The following is a 21994-nucleotide window of genomic DNA, read 5'->3' as shown; positions in this document are numbered from 1 at the left end:
CTCAAAATCTGATAATTTTCAAAGAAAGCATAACATTATATACCAAACCAATTCCAAAAATTCTCAAATATTCATGGTAGAATATACCAGTATCATATTATTTTCCCACGAAATTCCATTAATTTTCGAATCCGTTTAGTGTATAATTTTATTTTCTTCGTCAAAAAAATATTTTTGAAGAGTTTTCTATTTTTAAAACACGATTTTCGAGAAAATTACGACTCCGGAAAATATTTTTTAATCTTGTTCTGATATGATGAATACAAGAAAAATTTTAAATTCCAAAAAATAGATCATCCCAAGATGGCTATTTTTTCGATTTTTGTAATTTCTCAGCCATTATTTTAAATAAAATTCCACTCATCACTCAAATTTTTGAAATCCTTTGATTCAATGTTCGATCCAATCCGATGGTTATTTTAGTCTATTTAAATAGATCAGTGTATTAAATTTCAGGACGAATCGGAATTGAAACACTCATGTAGATCGTGATTTTGAGCACACACATATAATATTGAATTAAATTCAATTAAATGCTAAAACTTGTGCAAAAATACATTAAAAAATATCAAATAATCCTGAAAAAATCTGAGAATAGTGCACTTACCTGTGATGGAGATTTTGGGTATCCTTTCAATATGACAAGATTTGAAGGCAGGGATATGGAGGATTTCTCTAGTAGTTTTCTTTGAGTCTTCTTCCTCTTTTTTTCTCCTTTTTTGAAAGAAGAGAGCATGGGTATTTATAGGTGAGGGATGAGCCAGGTTGCCATCTTTAGGGCCTAGAGGTGTAGGGTGGAGATTGAGTGATGGAAAAAGGAAGGGGAAAGAATGGCCAAGATCGGATTTTTCTAGAATATTCTCCCTCTTCTTTGGCATCTTCCATTTAAGCCATGGCTATGTTAAAAATGGCAGGCACTTATGCGGCCAGGATCAAGTACTAAAGATTTAGGAACAATTTAAGGTCCAAGATGATGCCATTTGTCCTTGGAATCTTTGTAGATTTTGGAAGCAAATTTCAAGGTAAGGGAAATGTCCAATTTGGTTGCCTTTGTAGAGAATGGCAACGATTTGGATGGTTGCGCTTAACTGCAATCTCCATGTGATCGAAAGAACGGGCGAGATCGGGTCTCCAAATATCCTGAAATCTTTGCAATGATATGGAATAAGATTGGGTGGTTGAGATCAATTTCGATCGAAAGAATGGACGAGATGATGCCTCCAAATCTCCTAGAATCTTGTAAAAGATTTTTCAAATATTTTGAATGTAAAAATCGAAAAACGCAGTTTTCAGGAGATTTTGAAGTCCGATTTCGATAATTCTTTCGCCATTAAAATCGTTGATTTTTCCTCCTTCATTTAAGCCCAATGTTGCCAGCCCAATGTTGCCATAGAAATATTATTTTCAGAATTTTTGACCAATGCGAGCCGTCGGTTTTTAACAACGAATCGTTTTTCCAACCGTTGATCAAATTGACGATTCGATTGATCCAACCAACTTAATCAATTTTTGATGAATGATCCTAACCTTTGAAATATGAATTTTGACAACAATTAAAGTACTGTTGTTGATAATTTGGTTAAATTATTTCGACGGCTCTCGTTCACCCACATTGATCCGTGATTTTTCACTGGGTTTTTGCTCAATTAAGTGACACAATGTTTAATCTGAATTTGAGATTAACCTTGATCGATCCTATTTTGACTAAATGATCACAAATTCTTAGTAAGGAAATACACCCAGGTTAAGATCTGCCCTTGATCTAACGATTTACGAAAATCGGGTCTCGGAATGGAATCAGGTCCCGGGCTGTGAAGTGACCCTAGCTTATTTTGTCCCGATTGATGATCCGTAAAGTCAGATCGAGATATTAATGACCTAAAACATATAAATCCATGATAGAGGGTATCTCACATGGATGTAACACACTAAATTCACCAATAAGGGTATTTTTCAATTTTTCGGATCTAATCATTTCACCAGGTACATCTCTTTATCATTTCGGTTTTCAGAAAATTTGAGGATGCATACTTTACCAATGAAATTCCACGGATCAATATATTAGGTTATTGTTAGTTAAAGTGTAGCAAAATGAGGGTGTCTACACATATGCTTTGTAATCATTAATTATATTTGTGCATATAGTGAGGGGGAGCTATGCTCTATTGTATATATCATGTCATACATACTCATCTATTTGGTTAACATCTCCTTTCTCCCTAATAAATTTGTTTGCCATCATAAAAAATGGGGAGAATGTAAGCCCAAGGGTTCCCATGGGTTAATCATTCACCTTACCTTCATGTTTTGATGCTAGCAAACCAAATTGATTAGCTTTTATTGACTAATGTGTTGCTTAGAGGTGTTGTGTTGTATACAGAAATTTCATGTCATAATCGCCATTATACAAACTCTTCAAAACACATGGCTTGTGGATCAAGAGACAAAAGAACAAAGAGCTTGCACCTACATTGGAGTCATCACCATTTGGAGATGATCAAGTCAAGGAGCTCAACATGAAGATCCCACAAGTTCCCCAGCAAGTGTCAAGATGGAGCTTGGAATTGAACAGGCCATGGTGACACCTCATGTACCATGCATTGAAGATTGGAGGACAAGTCACAAGAGCCAAGACAAAGTTCAAGATGTTCATTCAAGCTGAAGAAGTCCAAGGAAGTGGAAAGAGCAAAGACATTCCAAGAATACTCAAGGTTCTTACTTTTAGAATGTATTTGGAGTCCTCTTGATTTTATTTTTAAATGCACCTTCAAAAGGTTTTCATACCTAAGTTTTTATATCTTTGAAAACCATACACACACCTAAAAAATGTGTTTGAAAGCCTAGGACTTGAGCCCAAGACCAAAGCCCAAAGCCCCTGGAATTTAAAGTTAAAAATAAAATTTTACTCAAGACTGGTCAACCGGGCTATGCCGGGCGACCGCGGGATGCTACCTGGAAGTCTAGGGCATCTCGAAATTTATCGGGCCGGTCGACAGAGGTAAGACTGGCGACCGCGGATATGTTTTCTAAAAATCCAGAAAACATCCAAGTTGGGCTTGGAGGTCAACCGCCATAGGTCCGGTCGACCGTGATAGTGTTTTTAAGCCGAAAATTTATTTCAAACAGGTAGCCCTCGTCGGGCAACCGCCCTAGGGCCGGTCGACCGCGCCTGTATGAATTTTGAAATTCAAATTAAGAGCCCGATAAGGGCGGGCGACCTTTGTGCCTCGGTCGACCGCCGCGACATGGAAATAGATCTGTTGGGGCTTGCACAGGTTGACTTTCTCAACCCTGTATTTTACAGTTTTACCCCCAAATGATCATATTTCCTTTGGGCTATATATACTAGGGCTGCAACTCGAGCCGGGTTTTACCCGACCCGCATCGACCCGACCCGAAAATAGCTTGGGTTGGGTTCAGGTTTCATGGGTTTCGGGCGAGCCGGGTCGAGCATTGAAAAGCCGGCATGAATCTCGGGTCGAGCCGGGTTTGAAGGGGCCCGACCCGACCCGACCCGAGTTACATAAGTTATAGTATGTACATTTTTTCTACTGTTAGTTAAAAGTTAAAAGTGAAAACCCACACACTCACTGTTATTGTATGTGAGTGTAATTTCTGCTTCTATGAGTTGAGTTGATTCAAGTGTTTGATTAGCATTGTTTGATTGTAATTACAACATTGTTTGATTACAACATTGTTTGATTCAAGTGTAATGTGAGTGTAATTACATCATTGTTTGATTCAAGTGTAATGTGAGTGTAATTTCTGCTTCTATGAGTTGAGTTGCCTTGCCAAACAAGAATTTTCCTTAAAAAATTGCGTCAACGTGAAAAAACCCGACCCGACCCGACCTGACCCGAGATTTATCATGGGTAGGGCCGGGTTTGGGAATCGTGGGTTTTCCGAAAAAAAAACCCGACCCGACCCGACCCGAGATATTTCTTGGGTAGGGTTGGGTTCTCCAAAACCCGACCCGCCCAACCCGAGTTGCAGCCCTAATATATACATTATCCAAAACCTTTCTAAACACCTTTTTGCAAAATTAAAAATCCTATCTTCTTGAACCTAAACTTTCATATGAAAGGTTAAAATCTCTTTGAACTTGTATTTGTATATTCTATCAAGAGGTACTCATAGGCTTTACATTTTATCTTTCTTGGAGTGTTTGTGAGCTTTCAAAGTAGTAATCAGCCTATCTAAGAGGCAAATAGAGTTCTTATTTTTATTTCTTCATTTGTTAGTGAGGGTCTCCGATTCGGCCCGTTAAGAAAGGTGAATCATGGTAAGAAGAAGGTGCCCTCACAAGGCTTTGTGCGAAAAGGGTGTGATCCCTTTGAAGGAGAAGTTGGTGTACGGTTTTGAGATTCGCAGGTTGAAGAATCTCATGTTGTAGTGGAGATCCCAAGGAGGTAAAACTTAGAAGAGTGGAGTAGGTCAAGTCGTGACCGAACTACTATAAAACTTCTGCCTTGTGGATGCTTTTATTCTCCTTCTCTTTGCACTTTGGTATTTGGTAATCTCTACCCTTTACTTATGTTTATGTTTCATTGAACAAGAGTTAGAGTATATAAGCATAAAGTTATATCCAATCCCTATCCTACATTATATTTGTTGAATAATAAAGGGTTAGATTTGTTAAGGCTTAGTTGGTAAAATGATTTTAATAATCCACTTAATTAAGCGCCAAATTTTTAATTAGCCAATTCACCCCCCTCTTGGGTTGTCACCTTGTATTTCACATGTAATCATAACAATGAAGCAAATAATACTACAGCTAAGTACATGTAAATATGCAAGGTTATGCAAGAGATAAAGATAATCAGAAGAAAGAAATAAACACCCTGGCATGCCCCTATACTAGAGATAATTTCAAGTAACAGACCACAAACCCTTAAACTCTAAGACCCTAAAAAATGTGCATAGGGTGATTTGGACCTGGATGGCCGTCCAAGCTGCCTACGTATCCAAGCTTCTTTTGAAATCAAGATCAACGTAGTTCAGTAGCGCTGTTCTAAGCTACGATGCCTATTATGCCTAGGACCATTAAACTAGACTCGACTAATTAGACTGGACTAGTGATTAAAGCTTCTTAAAAATATTTAGTTTAGTTGAAGTTGATTGAATTTTAGGACTTTCTACATGCTCCTAACTAAATGCAAGTTTAATCCTGGACTAATGAAGGCGGGTCCTATCCTTAAGTGTGACTAAGCTTTACCCTAAAGAAAAAGATGAGCTATCCGGTGAATGCTATTCTAGTCATCAGTTGACAATGTCTACAACTGACCTGACTGAGGCACTCCTAACTCTATGACTCTCCTATCTATCTAGGATAGATTTCTATTGCATAAGAAGAAGATTTTTATTTTCCAATGTTTGACAATGTTTTTGTAAAAAGATTTCTAAAAAGGTTTGACTGGACTTGGGAGGACGGTCCCAAGCTGCCTACATACCTCGTGGAAGAGGATCAAGCCAACGTAGTTTGGAAACAGATTTTTCGAAATATGTTTGTAGTGTCTTTTAACTTTTGTATTTTAAATTTTTTTAACGTTTCTGTATTTTTTGTATTTTCTGATGTTTTTATGTTTTTAAGATGTTTTCACCTTTTCAACTAAAGGGAACCTATAAGACCACACTCCGTAATCCACAGCCTGGCAGAGTGTCAATGCTAAGGACAGAATCCCTAGAGCCTAAGGGTAATCCCTAAACAAGTGAACTAGTGTCCCAAGGAAAATGAAATGGTGATCCCAATAAGGTGTATCTATCAAGACTAAGCTAGTCTATAAGAAGGGGAAGGTGTCTAAACTATAAGACAAAACCCTATACTAATGGACAGACTCCTAAATAGAGGATAGACTCCTATGCTAATGACAAACTCATAGTCTAAAGGACTAACTCCTAGTCAATAGGGCTAACTTTTAGTCTATAGGGCTAACTCCTAACTAACAACTCTATAAAGGGGAGTGCTAATAAGACAAAGCATGTCTCCTAGAAGAAGAGAAGACAAGTGAGGTGCTAGAGGGATTGGACACGTCTCTTAGACACAGAGATGAGCTCCAAGTAACCTTATCATTGCCCCTGCAATGATAAAATAGGGTATCTAAAAGACTGGGTTAGTCTTTAACTAATAGGGAGTGTATTCTATTTCTAAGACTTCGACAATCTCCTAGGGGTTGACTTTACCAATGAGACAAAGCATGTCTCCTAATGGGGGAACTTTTCAAATGAGACAAAACTTGTCTCCTAAAAGGGAGAGGCCCCGATAGCTCCATCATTGCCCTCGACTTATCATAATATTCCTACAATAATGTATCACTTTTAAGCTAGTCAAAGACCTATAAAATAGGGTAAATGAACAAATACATTAGAATTTTTTACAAGGATCAGAATATGTAGTTGACTAAAGGAAATTGAATTTATCAACCAAAACTAAGAGTTAATATATATACAATTAGATAAACCAAACATCACATATTTTGGGCAATACATTTCATAATAATTAAATGTCTAAAGTCAAAATAGCACTAGAGATAATAGCTCATAAGAATCATCAAATAAACACTAAATTATGTATAAGATTATTACTAAAGTACCAAAGGTGAATCACAATTTCACTAAAGAATCCAAAATCCATCTTTTTACAATATTATCCATACTATAGTTTCAAGAAAACCTTGCCATTATTGCATATTTACTTGTATTGCTGCTATGAGCAAAATAATTATCAGGAAATCAACTGTCAAGTGCAAAAGACTTTACTATTTTCATATCAAAACATTACTAAGATCAGAAACAATAGTATCTCTATGGAGGTGTTCCCAATAAGGAATCTAGGCTAACACAAAAAAAATGCATTGAAAGAAATGAAGTAAATTTCAAGTAGCCTTACTCAAACCATATAATGATATATACTATCAGTTAAAATGAAGTAACTATATGAATATTATCAAGATCTATAAATTTGATTATCAAACTATAAGATCAGAAAAAATTATATAATAACCTCCCTACAAGCCCAAAATAAAACTGAATGAAGGAACTTGCTAAAGGTGTTTGCACAGATATCCGCACAGATATTGACCCATCAATTTCCTAGTTCCCAGTTAAAACCTTTGTATTAGATTTGGAATAGCCAATTGAGAAACCAACTTGAATTGAGACTCCCCGAGTGAATGTGACTCTCTCAAACCTCCAAGGATATGTGGAGACACTCAAGATACATGGGAGAACGTGTATGGATGCTTCTCTCTAGCCCTGGTGGCCTTATCTCATAAGAGTTGGTGTTGGAAACAAATTGCTTGCTTTGTAGATCCTATAATTTAGCAATTCTTATCCAACAAAGAGTTTGAGTGTAACTCAAAGTCCTTGAGCAATTGGGACTCTTTTTTCCAGCTCTCCAACTGATTTAGGAGTGTTGTGGGCCCCACAAATTTTATCCAAATGTGTAGTCCTATCCCGATTCCCAATTCTGTTCCAATTCCGCAACTTTTGCAAAACCAGTTTGGGAATAACTATCCTCATTTGGATTACACATTATTATGCTTATTATTAATCAAATTAATCATACATAAAATGTATAATAATTAAATAATTAATTAATAACTCACATCCAATGGGAGTTATTTCGGCTCTAATTTATCTTCGAAAAATTCTCTTACTGCCTCTTGTTACTTAACAAAGACATGTATATATACATATATCAATATATATATATATATATAATTAACATCGACATTAATATAACAGATCATATCCGTATGTGCAATTACATAAAATGCGGAACTCTGATCCGTTTGGATGTTACCGGGTCATTCAAGCTATGAGTGGGATCATCGCAGGGATCCGACGGTCGATCCTGCAGAACCCTATGGTGGGCCCCATTGCGATCTCGCTCTGTAGTTAAACTACACTCGTATTAGATCAGTGGCCTCCATCGAGACGTAACCCCGAAGATAACCGTCAGATCATCTTACCCCTAATCACATCATGTATGTGCAAGTCCTTTCTTCGTAATTACATCTACTGAGTTGAGTCATACGGGAGGTGGACACCATTTACCCCCTTGGCCCACTCTTGGTATACCATTTTGATTAAGCGGTGTTCGGCCTCCAAATGCATTTGTAAAATTATTTGAAAACAATTCAATATTTTATAAAACTTTCCGATATCCATTTTATTTAATCCGCCTGGCCAGGCTATTTAATAGGCCTACCGCTCTGACAAAATTGTAGATGTCAATCCCTAAATTTTAGGGAGAAGAATCCCTTGTTGAGTATCACTATTGGTCTCGAGGGTTTGCTCTAGGATATAGCTCTATCCGAATGTAACTCTAAAATAGAATCACTATAAGATAGACTAAGACCCTAGAACGGGCAGACACACCAATAAGATCCCTCAGGTCTAAGGACATGTAAAGGGCCCTGTCTGGAAGAACAACTTTATACTTTCTTGTCCACAAGTTGTTCTTTATTTGATCCAGTTCAGTTGCGCGATCCAATCATCGCACCCACTCTTCTTGCTTAGGGTTCACTACTCAGGTGACAGAGATAAGTCACCTCACGACACATGCATGTAGGCAAGACTGGTGCTAGTTGTATACAGAAATAGATGTCCAGTCTCTTTTCCAACTAGGAACTATTAAGGTTTGCATATAACCGAGATGCCATATCTCCTTACTCCCTTGGATTTGTGAATCTTTTGAGCAAGACATTTCTACTATGCTACCTAAGGACAAACATGTGTCAATAAACAAGCACATCACACACATTCATTAATATAATTACCCATTCATATCATGAAATAAACATTTATTAATTTAAATTAAAAATTGAAGAAGTCCTTTGAAATGATTACCAAGGACTTTGGAAACTTGAAGAATAAACGCGATGAAAAATCTTCCTTAAACGATAAACTTTTCATAGAAAACACCTTGCTTAAAGGGAAGCATGAAATTTTAAGGTGTAAATTCTATCACTTAAAAGAAGAGAATGAAAAATTGTATATTGGTATTGAAAAATTATGTGATGAGAACAAGAAACTTAAAAGTGATAATAATAAACTTGTTCTTAGACATGCATGTGGAAAAGACAAACTTGATGAGATTTTCTATTAAGAAACAAGGTCTTGGCTACCAAGAGCCCCAAGAGAAGGTTACTTACAAAAACAAGTTTGTCAAGTCTAAAACCCCTTACAAGAATTTCAACATCTATTCCCCTACATGCTATTTTTGTGATAAACTTGGAAATTACAACTATGCATGTAGAAAGAGAAAATCATCTAAACTTGTTTGGGTAAGAAAAGATAGGTCTTTTGATACTAACATTGGATGACCCAACATAGCTTGGGTACCTAAGGGCAAGACCTAAATCTTTCTTGTAGGGGTGTTTGAGCTCAAGATCCACAACAGACAAATGGTATTTGGATAGCGGATGCTCAAGACACATGACAGGTGACCCACCAAATTCTCAAGCATTATCATGGAGACAAAGGACATGTCACTTTTGGAGACAATGGCAAATGAAAAATCATTGGGGAAGGTACTATTAAATTCAAAGACCTTAACAAAAAAAATATGTTTCTTATTGAAGGCTTGCATCAAAACCTGCTAAGTATTAGCCAACTATGAAATGTTAATTGTGAAGTTTTATTTAAAAACATCAAATGCATAGTTAAGAAAGAAAATGAAAGCATGTAGTCTTAATGGTAGAAGATATGTGTTTGTAATTGTTGATGATTTTTCTCGTTTTACTTGAGTTTGTTTTCTTGCTTCCAAAGATAAAACTTTTGAAAAAAAATTATACTTTATGCAATAGATTACAAGTTGAAAAAGGTTGTAAGATTTTAAAAATTAGAAGTGATCATAGAACCGAATTTGAAAACATTCACTTTAGTTCATATTGCAAAGAACATAGAATTGATCACAACTTCTCGACACCTAGAACCCCACAACAAAATGGTGTAGTGGAGAGGAAAAATAGAGTTCTTCAGGAAATGGCTAGGTCTATGCTTCATGACAAAAATGTTTCTAAAATTTTTTGGGCGGAATCCGTTAATACGACTTATTACGTCATAATAGAGTCATGATTAGGCCTCACACTCACAAAACACCTTATGAGCTTTGGAATGATAGAAAGCCAAATATTAAATACTTTAAGGTGTTTGGGGGCAAGTGTTGTGTCTTGAATATAAAAGATAACCTTCACAAATTTAATGCTAAATCCGATGAAGAAATTTTTCTTGGATACTCTACTAGAAGTAAATCATATAAAGTATTCAATAGAAGAACACTATGTGTTCAAGAAGTCATTCATGTGAAATGTGATAAACTTAGTGAAGAAATGAAGAGATCACATGATGATAAAGATTACGAAGTTACCCCCCCCCCCCCGAAACACAAACCAAAACAAAATTGAAAATGAAGTACCTGTTGATAATATCAGTGAAACCTTAGAGACACTAGAGCTAGAAAGTCATCCTAAAGAGGTTGATGATCAAGGGAAAGGAAAACGGATTCTATCCGGTCACCCAAGTACTCAAATTATAGGTGATACCTCTCAAGGAGTCAAAACGAGGTCTCATTATAGAAATGTGTGTAAGTTTGCTGCATTTTTGTCACATATAGAGCTTAAGAATATAGATGAGGCGAGGAAAGATGATTTTTGAATTATTGTCATACAAGAGGAACTAAATCAATTTGAAAGAAACAAAGTTTAAAAATTAGTTCCTAGACCTAGAGACCATCCCGTGATTGACACTAGATGGGTCTATAGAAATAAGTTGGATGAACAAGGGGATATTCAAAAGAACAAAGCTCGATTAGTAGCCCAAGGTTACAATCAAGAAAAAGGAATCGACTATGATGAAACCTTTGCACCCGTAGCCCGGTTAGAGGCCATTAGAATGCTTCTTGCATTTGCTTGCCATAAAGAATTCAAGCTATGTCAAATGGATGTCAAGAGTGCATTCTTAAATGGATACATAATAGAGGAAGTTTATGTTGAACAATCTCCCGGATTTGAAGATTTTAAATCTCCTAACCATGTCTATAAATTGGGCAAAGCCTTGTATGGATTAAAGCAAGCTCCTAGAGCTTGGTATGATAGGCTTAGTCCATTCTTATTAGACAAGGGCTTTGATATGGATAAGGATGATAAAACCCTTTTCATCAAACGTCAAGAAAATGACATACTCATTGTACAAGTATATGTTGATAATACCATCTTTGGATCAACAAATGAGAGTATGTGCAAAGAATTTGCTCAATGCATGCAAGATGAATTTGAAATGAGCATAACGGGAGAACTCAAATATTTCCTAGGTCTACAAATTCATCAATTGAAAAATGACATATTCATTAATCAAGACAAATATACTAGAGAATTGCTTGAGAAGTTTGGGATGAATAGCTCTCCAACAAAGCCTACTCTTATGAGTACATCTACCAAACTAAGCAAAGATGATCTCGGCCCATCTATTGATCAAAAAAAGTATAGGGGTATGATAGAGAGTCTACTATATTTTACTGCTAGCCGACCAGACATTATATTTAGTGTTTGTTTATGTGCTAGATTTCAGTCAGACCCTAAGGAATCCCATTTGCAAGGAGTCAAAAGAATATTCAAATATCTTAAGGGGACTCCTAGCCTAGGTTTATGGTATGAAAGTTGAAATTATTTTAACCTAGTAGGGTATTCGGATGCTGACTTTGCCAGATGTAGGGTGGATAGAAAAAGTACAAGCGGCACTTGTCAGTTCCTTTGTAGATCCCTTGTATCTTGGTTTAGTAAGAAGAAAAATTTGGTCGCCTTATCCACTACGGAGGCCGAATATACTGTGGCAGGAGCATGTTGCGCACAAGTCCTTTGGATGAAGAACACCCTGGAAGACTATAGTCTAAAATTTAATTGTGTTCCAATTCATTGTGACAACACAAGTGCGATCAATCTAACCAAGAACCCTATTCAACACTCTAGGTCAAAGCATATAGAAATAAGGCATCATTTTCTTAGAGATCATTCACAAAAATGTGACATATCAATTAAGTATATTCACACCGATGCTTAACTTGCTGACATATTCACCAAACCTCTAAGTGAAGAGAGATTTTGTGATCTTAGAAGTAGTTTGAATATGTGGTCACTTCAACAGGTAAAAGAATTTTAAACTATGCATGCATCTACATATATTCTATATACTTAATGGTTGTGTGTTTAGACTACATGGTCATGATATTAATTTAATTTTAAAAAAAAATCTACTCAATTTGTACTCTTAGTCCTCTTACTTCGTAATGAGTGTACACTCATTTTCTAATTAAAATATTTAATCCGTTGGCTTATTACCTCATCAAGACCATGAACATGTCTATTTGCTTGATTAGTACTATAATTACTTAGGCATGTATTCTATAAAACAGGGGGAGAAAAAGGTTTAAATAAAAAAAGAGGGAACTCTCACTTCTTTTATCTTTCCCCGTTCTTTTTTATGTAACGAAAGAGGGAGAAGAAGGGTAAATTAATTATGTATGCATGTATGCTCTCTCATTACATTTGAGGAAAGTGTTCCTGCGCTGAGCTCCCTGTGCCTTATTGGCTTATAAAGCCTCCCATTCATCACTTTTTGTGGACCTGCAAAGGTGGACCCGCTATACAAACCAATGGGAGGCTTTATAAGCCACTAAAGCGCAGGGAAGCTCCCTGCGCTGCAGCGTAGGAACACATCTCTCTCTCTCTCTCTCTCTCTCTCTATATATATATATATATATATATATATATATATATATATATATATATATATATATATATATATATACTTATATATATACTAGTATGCGAGACCCATTCTATGCATGGGTGTAAACTAATAGGCCCCCATCACATGGGTACAGGAGCTGTAAAATGGTTGGCCCGTGCTATGCATGGGTTTAAAGTGGTGATACCCAAACAATAAAAAATGATGTGCAAAAGGTGGGCCCCATCCAATGGAGAAGCCCATGTAAAATGGCAGGCCCATGCCATGCATCGGTGGGCCCGGGGGTGACCCATGCTATGCATGGGTCTAAAGTGGTGAAACCCAAACTATTAAAAATTGTGTGCAAGAGGTGGGCCCCATCCAACCAATAAGCCCATGTCAAATGGTAGACAGGTCCACCCCTTATGCATGGGCTTAAAGTGGAGAGGCCCATTAGGATGACATGCACATCCCACATGTTAGAAAAAGTACCATGTTTTCGTCAACTGTTTGAACGGTGCCCTAATCCGTAATTAAAATAACTTGATATAGTCAATATTTTGCAAAGCGCCCCCAGCCGTAGTATTATATCATTAGCGCCCGCGTTTCGTAATTTCGCATTCAAAAAGCACCTGCAGTTGTTGACTTCTGCGGGGGAAATCATTTCCGGGAAAAACCTTTCCCATTTGCCAAACACGAAGGCCATTTGGACGGAAAATACTCTACGGGAAAAACTTTTCTTGAAAAATCCAGAACTTTTCCTTGAAAAGACGAATGAAAAAAATGAAAAGTTAGCTCCATAGTATATATAGATACACACACACACACACACACAAGTGTATCTACTTGATCGAGTAGATAACTTATCTACTTCGTCGGCTTAAAATACAGTGGGGCCCACATGCTTTGGGTGATGCAAACCATTCATTTGATGGGCCCTCACATAGATAGGCTGTGCCCAAAAAATCAACTCCATAGTATCATCCCAACCCTTCGATTTGTGGAGGTTTAAATGGATGGGTATAAACCTTTACAAATCTGTCCAATTTTTACCTCCACAGTTTGAAGGGCTAGGATGATCCTAAGGAGCTGATTTTTTGGGCACACCCTATCTATGTGAGGGCCAATCCAATGAATGCTTTAGATCATCAAAGCATGTGGGTCCACTGTGTTTTAAGCCGACGGAGTAGATAAGCTCGATCGAGTAAATACACTTTTCTCATAAATATATATACACACGGAAAAGTGATCCTACTCGGTCGAGTAAATAAGCTTATCCTACTCGGTCGACTAGATAAGCTTATCTACTCGGTCGGGTTAAAAACAGTGGGGGCCTACATTGTTTGGGTGATCCAAACCATTCATTTGAAAGGCTCTTACCTAGATAGGGTGTACACAAAAAATCAAATCCATAGGATCATCCTAACCCATCCAAAAATGCATGGTAAAACTGGAAAAAAATGGGCAGACACTGGTGTCAGAAATCGGCCTATTTTTTCTCTCCACTTTTGGATGGGTTAGGATGATCCTATGGATCTAATTTTTTGTGGACACCGTATCTAGGTAAGGGCCTTTCAAAAGAGTGGTTTGGATCACGCAAACAATGTGGGCCCACACAGTTTTTAACTCGACCGAGTAGATAAGCTTATCTACTCGACCGAGTGTGATCACTTTTCCCACTGTTTTCTTATATATATATATATATATATATATATATATATATATATATATATATATATATATATATATATAAGAAAAGAGTGGCTACTTTATAGCGTAGATAAGTTATCTACTCCGTCGGCCCCAAATACAGTGGGGCCTAAACAATCAGGTGATGCAAATCATTCATTTGATGGGCTTTGACATAGATAGGGTGTGACCAAGAAATCAGCTCCATAGGATCATCCCAACCCTTTGCTTTGTGGAGGATTGGGATGATCCTATGGAGCTGATTTTTTTAGGCACACCCTATCAATGTGAGGGCCTATCAAATGAATTGTTTGGATCATCCAAACAATGTGGGCCCCTGTATTTTGGGCAGACGGAGTAGATATGTTATCTATTCTATAGAGTAGAAACTCTTCTCTCTCTGTGTCTCACTATATATATATATATATATATATATATATATATATATATATATATATATGAGAGAGAGAGAGAAAAGTGTCTCTAGTCGGTTGACTAGAGAACCTTTTCTAGTCCGCTGACCAAAAACACAGTGGGCCCACATTGTTTGGATGATCCAAAGCATTCATTTCATGGGCCCTGATATATATAGGGTGTGCCTAAAAAATTAGCCCCATTGCATTATCCTAACCCTTCGATTTGTTGAGGTTAAAATGGACAGATTTGTGGAGGTTTATACGCGTCCACTGTAACCTCCACAAATCGAAGGGTTATGATGATCCTATGGAGATGATTTTTTGGGCACACCCTATCTATGTCAGGGCTCATCAAATGAATGCTTTGAATCATCCAAACAACGTGGGTCCACTGTACTTTTAACCTCCACTGTCCATTTTTAACGTCCACAGATCGAAGGGTTAGGATGATCCCATGGAGATGCTTTTTTGGGCACAACCTATCTATGTCGAGGCCCAACAAATGAATGCTTTGGATCATCCCAACAACGTGGGCGCAACTGTGTTTTTGGTCGGCAGACTAGAGAAGGTTCTCTAGCCTACCGACTAGAAACACTTTGCTCATATATAAATATAAAGGGAAAAACGTTTCTAGCCAGTCGAACTAGATAAATTATTTGGTCGGAACGGCCGAAATAAAGTGGGCCCACAATGTTTGGGTGATGCAAACCATTCATTTGATGGGCCCTGACATAGATAGGGTGTTTCCAAAAAATCATCTCTATAGGATCATCCTAACCCTTGGATTTGTGGAGGCTAAAATGGATGGGTTTAAACCTTCACAAATTTGTCATTTTAAATCTCCACAAATCAAAGGGTTAGGATGATCCTATGGAGATGATTTTTTGGGCACACCCTATCTATGTCAGGGCCCATCAAATGAATGGTTTGCATCACCCAAACAATGTGGGCCCACCTTATTTATAGTAAAAAAATGCGAGACACACAGACACTCCACACACACAGAAACATATATATGTATGTATGTATGTATGTATGTACATATGTATGCTAAACGCAAGGGCAACCTTGCAAAAACCAGTTGCAAGGGTGCCCCATTGGATCCACATCACCCAACCTCATTTATAATGACAGTGGAAAATGTAAAATTAAAGGAGTTATAAATGCAGTTGGGTGATGTGATCCAACGAGGGCACCCTTTGGTTGGGTTTTCAGAAGGGCGTAGAGAGAGAGAGAGAGAGAGAGAGAGAGAGAGAGAGAGATTTACATGGTCCTTATAGATCAATGAAATGGTCCTCCGGTCCTTACTGAAATATTAAGGCAACCACTTGTCCTCAACCAACTTAATTATGTATGTGGTCCTATTCTTAAAATATAGGAATTGCAATGACATATTAAAACTCTTACATGAAATGTATATCAGCAGTTACTTTTCCTTGTCGTGTTGCTAAACAAATATTTGAAAGTGTTGAGAAAATCCACATGGTAATTCCAATCCGATCGTACACAAATATACGGAATAAGAAAATTAAACTAGCCAACAGATGACCATCTTACTCAATTAGGGAAAATAACATTAGTGGACCCTTGATTACAACCTTTGACAATTGATGGGGATTGAAATGATGTTCCAAAACATGCATATATAACATACAAAGAGTTTGCCCAAAGCCTAAGGAAAAAAATGGCGAAGGTGATATTTGGAGACAGAACAATTCCTGCTGTCATGTATCCCGATCAATGCAACCTTAGATGCTTCAATTGTTAATTTTAGTATTGAGCGAAAGCTTACACCTATGTTCTCGTGACTAATACTTTTCTCACGAGTTGCTTAATGAATCTGTTGATTTGGAATCCCAGCATTGGTAGATGTCAGAGATGATAAATCACCCATTATTGCGAAAATCGGTGAATACAATCGACTATCATTAGAATTTCATCTTTGGACAAAAAACAAGCAAGAGGTGGAATACCACAAAGAGAAGGTGTACCTAATAAAAGAGTCATTTTGGTGATTGGTACATATTTTCTTAAACCACCCATAAGAACCATGGTCTTACTCTTATCTGGAGAAAAGGACACCCCAAAACATGCAAAATGGGCCTTTATACACACTTTAAAGGTAGTTAGCGAAAATCAAGAACATTCGGGAGTCATAAAACCCTCATAAAACGGTAGAAGATGTTGAGTGGGCCCTAAGACCCGTTTGAAGAGAGACCTATGGGCATACTTACAGATGGGATGAGCTCCCACCAAGTTCATCCATTCTAAAAATAGCACAACCTCTTCCTACCTTCACTCTCTTAAAAAGATCCCAAGTGTGAAATAACTACATCCTTTACAAATTCTTAAGCTAATTAGCAAGTTGCCAATAATCTAATGGGCCTTACATACATTGCTAATCATGGAGATTTTCAGCCTATGCAAGGCCACAAATTACAAACATTATAAGGTAGCACACAGATGGTGGAGTTCATAGACAGACCTGATGTTTTAAAGGGAAAATATAAGACTGAATTTCCCAAAGCTACTGGTAACTGCACGACCATGTTTTAATAATGAGACGACTCAGTTTGTTTTACACTTCTCTGAATTGCTGCTGATAGCTTTTATGGGAATTGTAATAGCGTTTGACAGCTTCTTAAAGAATGTAAAACAAGGTGAGTACGTCCCATTATCAAGACATGGTCTTATGGATATCAGTCCCTTGTTTCAAACATGGGCTTGACAAAATAAATATAGAATACAGGGGGTGCAACTTGGGTTGGGCTCAACCCGAACCCGAAGGGGTTCAACCCAATTTTGGCTCGGGTTGGGTTGGCATTTCCTCGGGTTGGGAAAAGCCAACCCGATTTAATTCCGGGTTGGGTTAGGGTTGTGGCCTTGGCAACCCGAGCCCGACCTCCGTTTCTAAAATTTAGATGGAAATAATAAATTCTAAGGATATCATAATATCTTTATAGATTAAAAGTCCCTGTAAATATAACTTGAGCTGTGGTGGTCAAGTTCCTTTTTTTCATGTCTAATCAAACAGTGGAAAAGCATTAAATTTTGGAAAAGTTTTTCTTTTCCTAAACTTTCCAGAAACCCTTCTATTTTGTGGCCCTGTTTCGATAGCAAGGCCTAGAAAATAAATGATTTGGTATATTGAGCGACTGACTCCAGCTTGTACTAATATTTTTGCTAGGAAAAAATATGCACATCCATTGTATAAGAAGCCGTCCTGTTGAAATTCCTAAAAGACCACCAACAACCAATAAAAATGCGAATTAAAGATAGGGCTGCCGTTATAAAAAAAAGCTTGAACATCGTATTCATAAATATTTTTTAGGAATTTGCGAGGGACTTTAGCAGAAAGGCATTTCGCGGCTGGCTGTTGCATGAGAGAGCATCCACAATTGCTCACTTTTCAGCAGATTGTCTTATTCATTTAATTCATCTGAGGTGTCTGCTCTCTATTGCAATGGCCACCCGTAAAATGTCTTTCTGCGAAAGTCACTAGCAAATCCCTATTATATCTAATTATCCGAGGAATGCTAAATTGCCACGATACACTCATCCAACCACATTTATAACAGCACTGAAAAATGTATAATTAATTGAATGGGGGCGTCATTGCAGCAGGGTTTCTTTTGCAAGGGTGCCCTACAACTTAGCATTCCCACAATATATCTACAATTAGAGGAATGATAGACTCAAGGGCGCCCTTGCAAAAAAACCAAGGGCACTGTTATTGGTCCTTGGCAACAAAGTGCATTTATTGTTCATTAAATTTTAAATTTGTCAACATCATTTACACATTTTCTAGCCCTCATAAATGCACTTTGTTGCTAAGGACCAATGGGGCACCCTTGTAACTGGTTTTTGCAAGGATGCCCTTCAGTCTCATTCCTAAGTTTATAAAATAATTTATTTTATATTCTCTCCAACCACACAGCAGCCAAATAATTGATCTAAACATCTATCTAGTGAGCCTTTGGTGGGCAAAGGGCCCCAAAAGATATTCTGGTTAACCAAAATATTGCACAAATTTGAGTCATATCTTGCTTGGCGATATACATTTTAGGGAAAAATACACTTAGACCTCCTGTGGTTTCTGACACATTCAACTTAACCCCTAATGTTTAAAAGTTTACAAGTAGACCCCATGTGGTTTCAATGTGCAAGGTAGACCCCCTCAGTTGACGGTTTGTCCACATATTGAAGGGTTAGGATGATCCTATGGAGCTGATTTTTTGGGCACACCCTATCTACGTCAGGGCCCATCAAATGAACGCTTTGGATCGTCCATACAATGTGTGTCCACTGTGTTTTGGTAGTGTTTGGATTCGGGTATGTGTCCACATTGTTTGGATGATCCAAAGCGTTCATTTGATGGGCCCTGACATAGATAGGGTGTGCCTAAAAAATCAGCTCCATAGGATCATCCTAACCCTTCAAACTGTGGACGAACCGTCAACTGAGGGGGTCTAAGTGTGTTTTTCCCTACATTTTAAGAATTATATGTTCTGGGTGCAGGCATTATTATAAAGATTGTCATGTGTATTTATATGATGACTTGCACTATTCATCCAGTGGTCCTCATAATCATATTACACTGAACATAACCTGAAAGTTGCACCCATCTGTTTGATCCTGACGATTCGATCGATAGTTAGCCCGTTGAGCGGAAAAAAAGAACAAGCAACAGGTTGCACCCAAGCTACAACATATCAAAAGAAACAGTTATAAATTTCGGCAGGCCGAAGGCTACATTTGAGTTCGGCAGAATTATCCAAAGGTGCAATTTTTGCATCGTGGAACACCCACGATGGGGACTGAAGTTCAGATTGATCTCTTGGTATAGATTATGATATGTGTGGGCCTAAAATAGAAATCAATCATACATCAAAAGATAAAACTAATATGCATTCAACGTTCAGAAAGATTTACAGTCAAATTCCAGTTCGAAGTAAGATGGAGACTAGAATGCACTGATAACAAACATGAAATTCCCGTAATGGACAAGTTTTTTGTTCTATTAATTTTAGAATTAGATCTAATCTTGGGTCAATTTGCACTTCAAGGATTTGGCTAGAGCCCCCTACAACAGCGAGATCAAATTTCGAAAATCATACTGGGGTTGAAGAGCATTTTTTTGTTCACAACTTCACATAATCCCTTGGGAATACTCCGCTCCAAAATTTGGTTTATCCTTGGACTACAACAATGAGATGATAATGAAGGATCACAGGTACACAACATTCATCAATAAAATTAATGAATTTCTAGATAGCAAGAGCCTATCCAACATCAACTTCAAATAGACTTCCACATACCCTTCAATCCCCTTCTTCCATTTGTTAAACACTTAACCCTGCTCTGAGTCCTCAAAGAGCTAAAAGACCCTGCTTTATTCATAAGAGTTGCAGCACACATTCATGGGGCATATAAATGGGTCTGACGATGATTTACCTGCTGGATGTAGCAAAAAGAGCAATATCTGATTTGTTGTGAAAATTGCTCAAGCTTGTTATAGCAAGTGCCTCCCCAAACAGTGACGCTCGCGTCGATCTCAAGATGCGAACTTCTACATAGTCACCGATCTTCGGATTCCGTTCCCCAGCTTGGTTGCCCGAATGTGAGCCCTCATTGTCTGGGAAAGGAACATTTACAAATGAGACTCTGTGTCCTCTATCACTCTTGCCTATCAGCTCTGTTTCAGGTGCTCTCTTGTTGGGCCCTTCAACTAAAACAAGTTGGATGGTTCCGATTTTGGAGTCATAATGCTGACCTGTTGATTCACGGAAGGCTTCGATGAGTTCGGTCAATCTCCTCTGCTTGACATCATCAGGAACATCATCCACATAGTTTCTGTGAGCATGGGTTTTTTCCCTCATACTATATGCAAACATGTATGACATGTCATAAACAACAGCTTTTATAAGGCTCAAAGTTTCTGCGTGCTCCTCCTCTGTTTCTCCGCAAAAGCCTGCAATGAAAGCAATCATGTAGTAAGTCAACCAATTTGTCAATTGGTAGACAGTAGACAAGCGTTTTCTTTTTCTGAGAAAAGCAAATGAACCTACATTATCAAAAGCAGCAACCAACAAGAGAGGCAGAAATCTTGGCTGAGAATGGAGTGTCTAGACCATCTCGAGCATTGGGAAGTCTTTCCCAATCCTTGGCCTGGATTATAGATTTTCTTCATCTTTATTTTTGTACTCGTCAATAAAACTGTAGTAAGTCCAACGATACAAAGAAAAGAAAGCCTCATATGGCTGCCTTCTGAAGAGTTTGGATGCCCAACAAGTAAGGTCAAATCCTTAACAGTTAAAACGTATCCATCCACTAAGATTTTGGATCGGAAACTGGCATGATTTCCAAGCATCTCAAGAAGCAGCAGTGGATTTGGTTATATGTGATGTACGTGCATTCATAACCATGAAACTACGGATTAGAATAAGATGTTTCACCCACATATTCATAGGTGTGTTTGCAGGGTTCTCCTAATAATAACTGATTTTAGATCTGCTTCAACTCTCTGTGACAGAAGGTTTAGTGGCTATGTTGATGATCCAGGCGAGGAGAGGAGAGAGGATCACACCTCATTTGGAGAATCCTGAGACCCGAAACACATGATGTTGAATGTAACATTCTCCTCCTTTGGTCACAATCTGTCATGATGTAAGCTGTTGGAGAGTTGAACACGCCCCATCTAGACCCTGTTACTGTTGCAAGGTACTACTTCCTATTCCCCTATTTATGACTTCAGTTCGTCTGATTCATGCATTTATGTCATTCTACAAGTTGTGATGAATAATACACAGGTAGAAATAAGGAAGAACAAGATAGAATAAAGGGGAAATAGGATTTTGAAGGGATGGAGAGAGTTAGTTACTACACCCTCTAAATAACCTTTTATATCAATAAAAAAATAAAAACAATACAAAAATGGCCTTATGACTCATATAGGCTCATTTCAACATGATTCAACGCTCCCCCTCAAGTTGGTGCATATAAACCATACATGCCCAATTTGATCCAATATAGAATGCAACGTCCGACTCACTACACCGTAAGTATGAGCATCTGTTATTTGATCATTTGTCTATACAAACGACAGACAAACTTCTTTGGAGGTGACTAGCTTTCTAACAAAGTGTTTCTCCACCTCAATATGC

General features: G+C 37.7%; 1 protein-coding gene across 1 annotated transcript in view; it reads right to left on the bottom strand.

Annotated features, from left to right (window-relative positions):
• Nucleotides 1-19714: 19714 nt before the first annotated feature.
• The window catches only part of LOC143887598 (Methylthiotransferase), a 50261-nt gene continuing 47981 nt past the window's right edge, over nucleotides 19715-21994 (bottom strand). The window contains exon 3 of the mRNA XM_077391697.1: nucleotides 19715-20802. Within this exon, the coding sequence (XP_077247812.1) occupies nucleotides 20282-20802 (521 nt within the window). The 3' untranslated portion in view covers nucleotides 19715-20281. The remainder of the gene's footprint in view (nucleotides 20803-21994) is intronic.

This window comes from Tasmannia lanceolata, unplaced genomic scaffold, assembly GCF_043159265.1.
Source record: "Tasmannia lanceolata isolate RefF3 unplaced genomic scaffold, GAP_Taslan_0.1 ptg000012l, whole genome shotgun sequence".
Taxonomy (NCBI): Eukaryota; Viridiplantae; Streptophyta; class Magnoliopsida; order Canellales; family Winteraceae; genus Tasmannia; species Tasmannia lanceolata.
The sequence above is the reverse complement of the archived record's forward strand: the minus strand, read 5'-3'. Positions and strand labels throughout refer to the sequence as shown.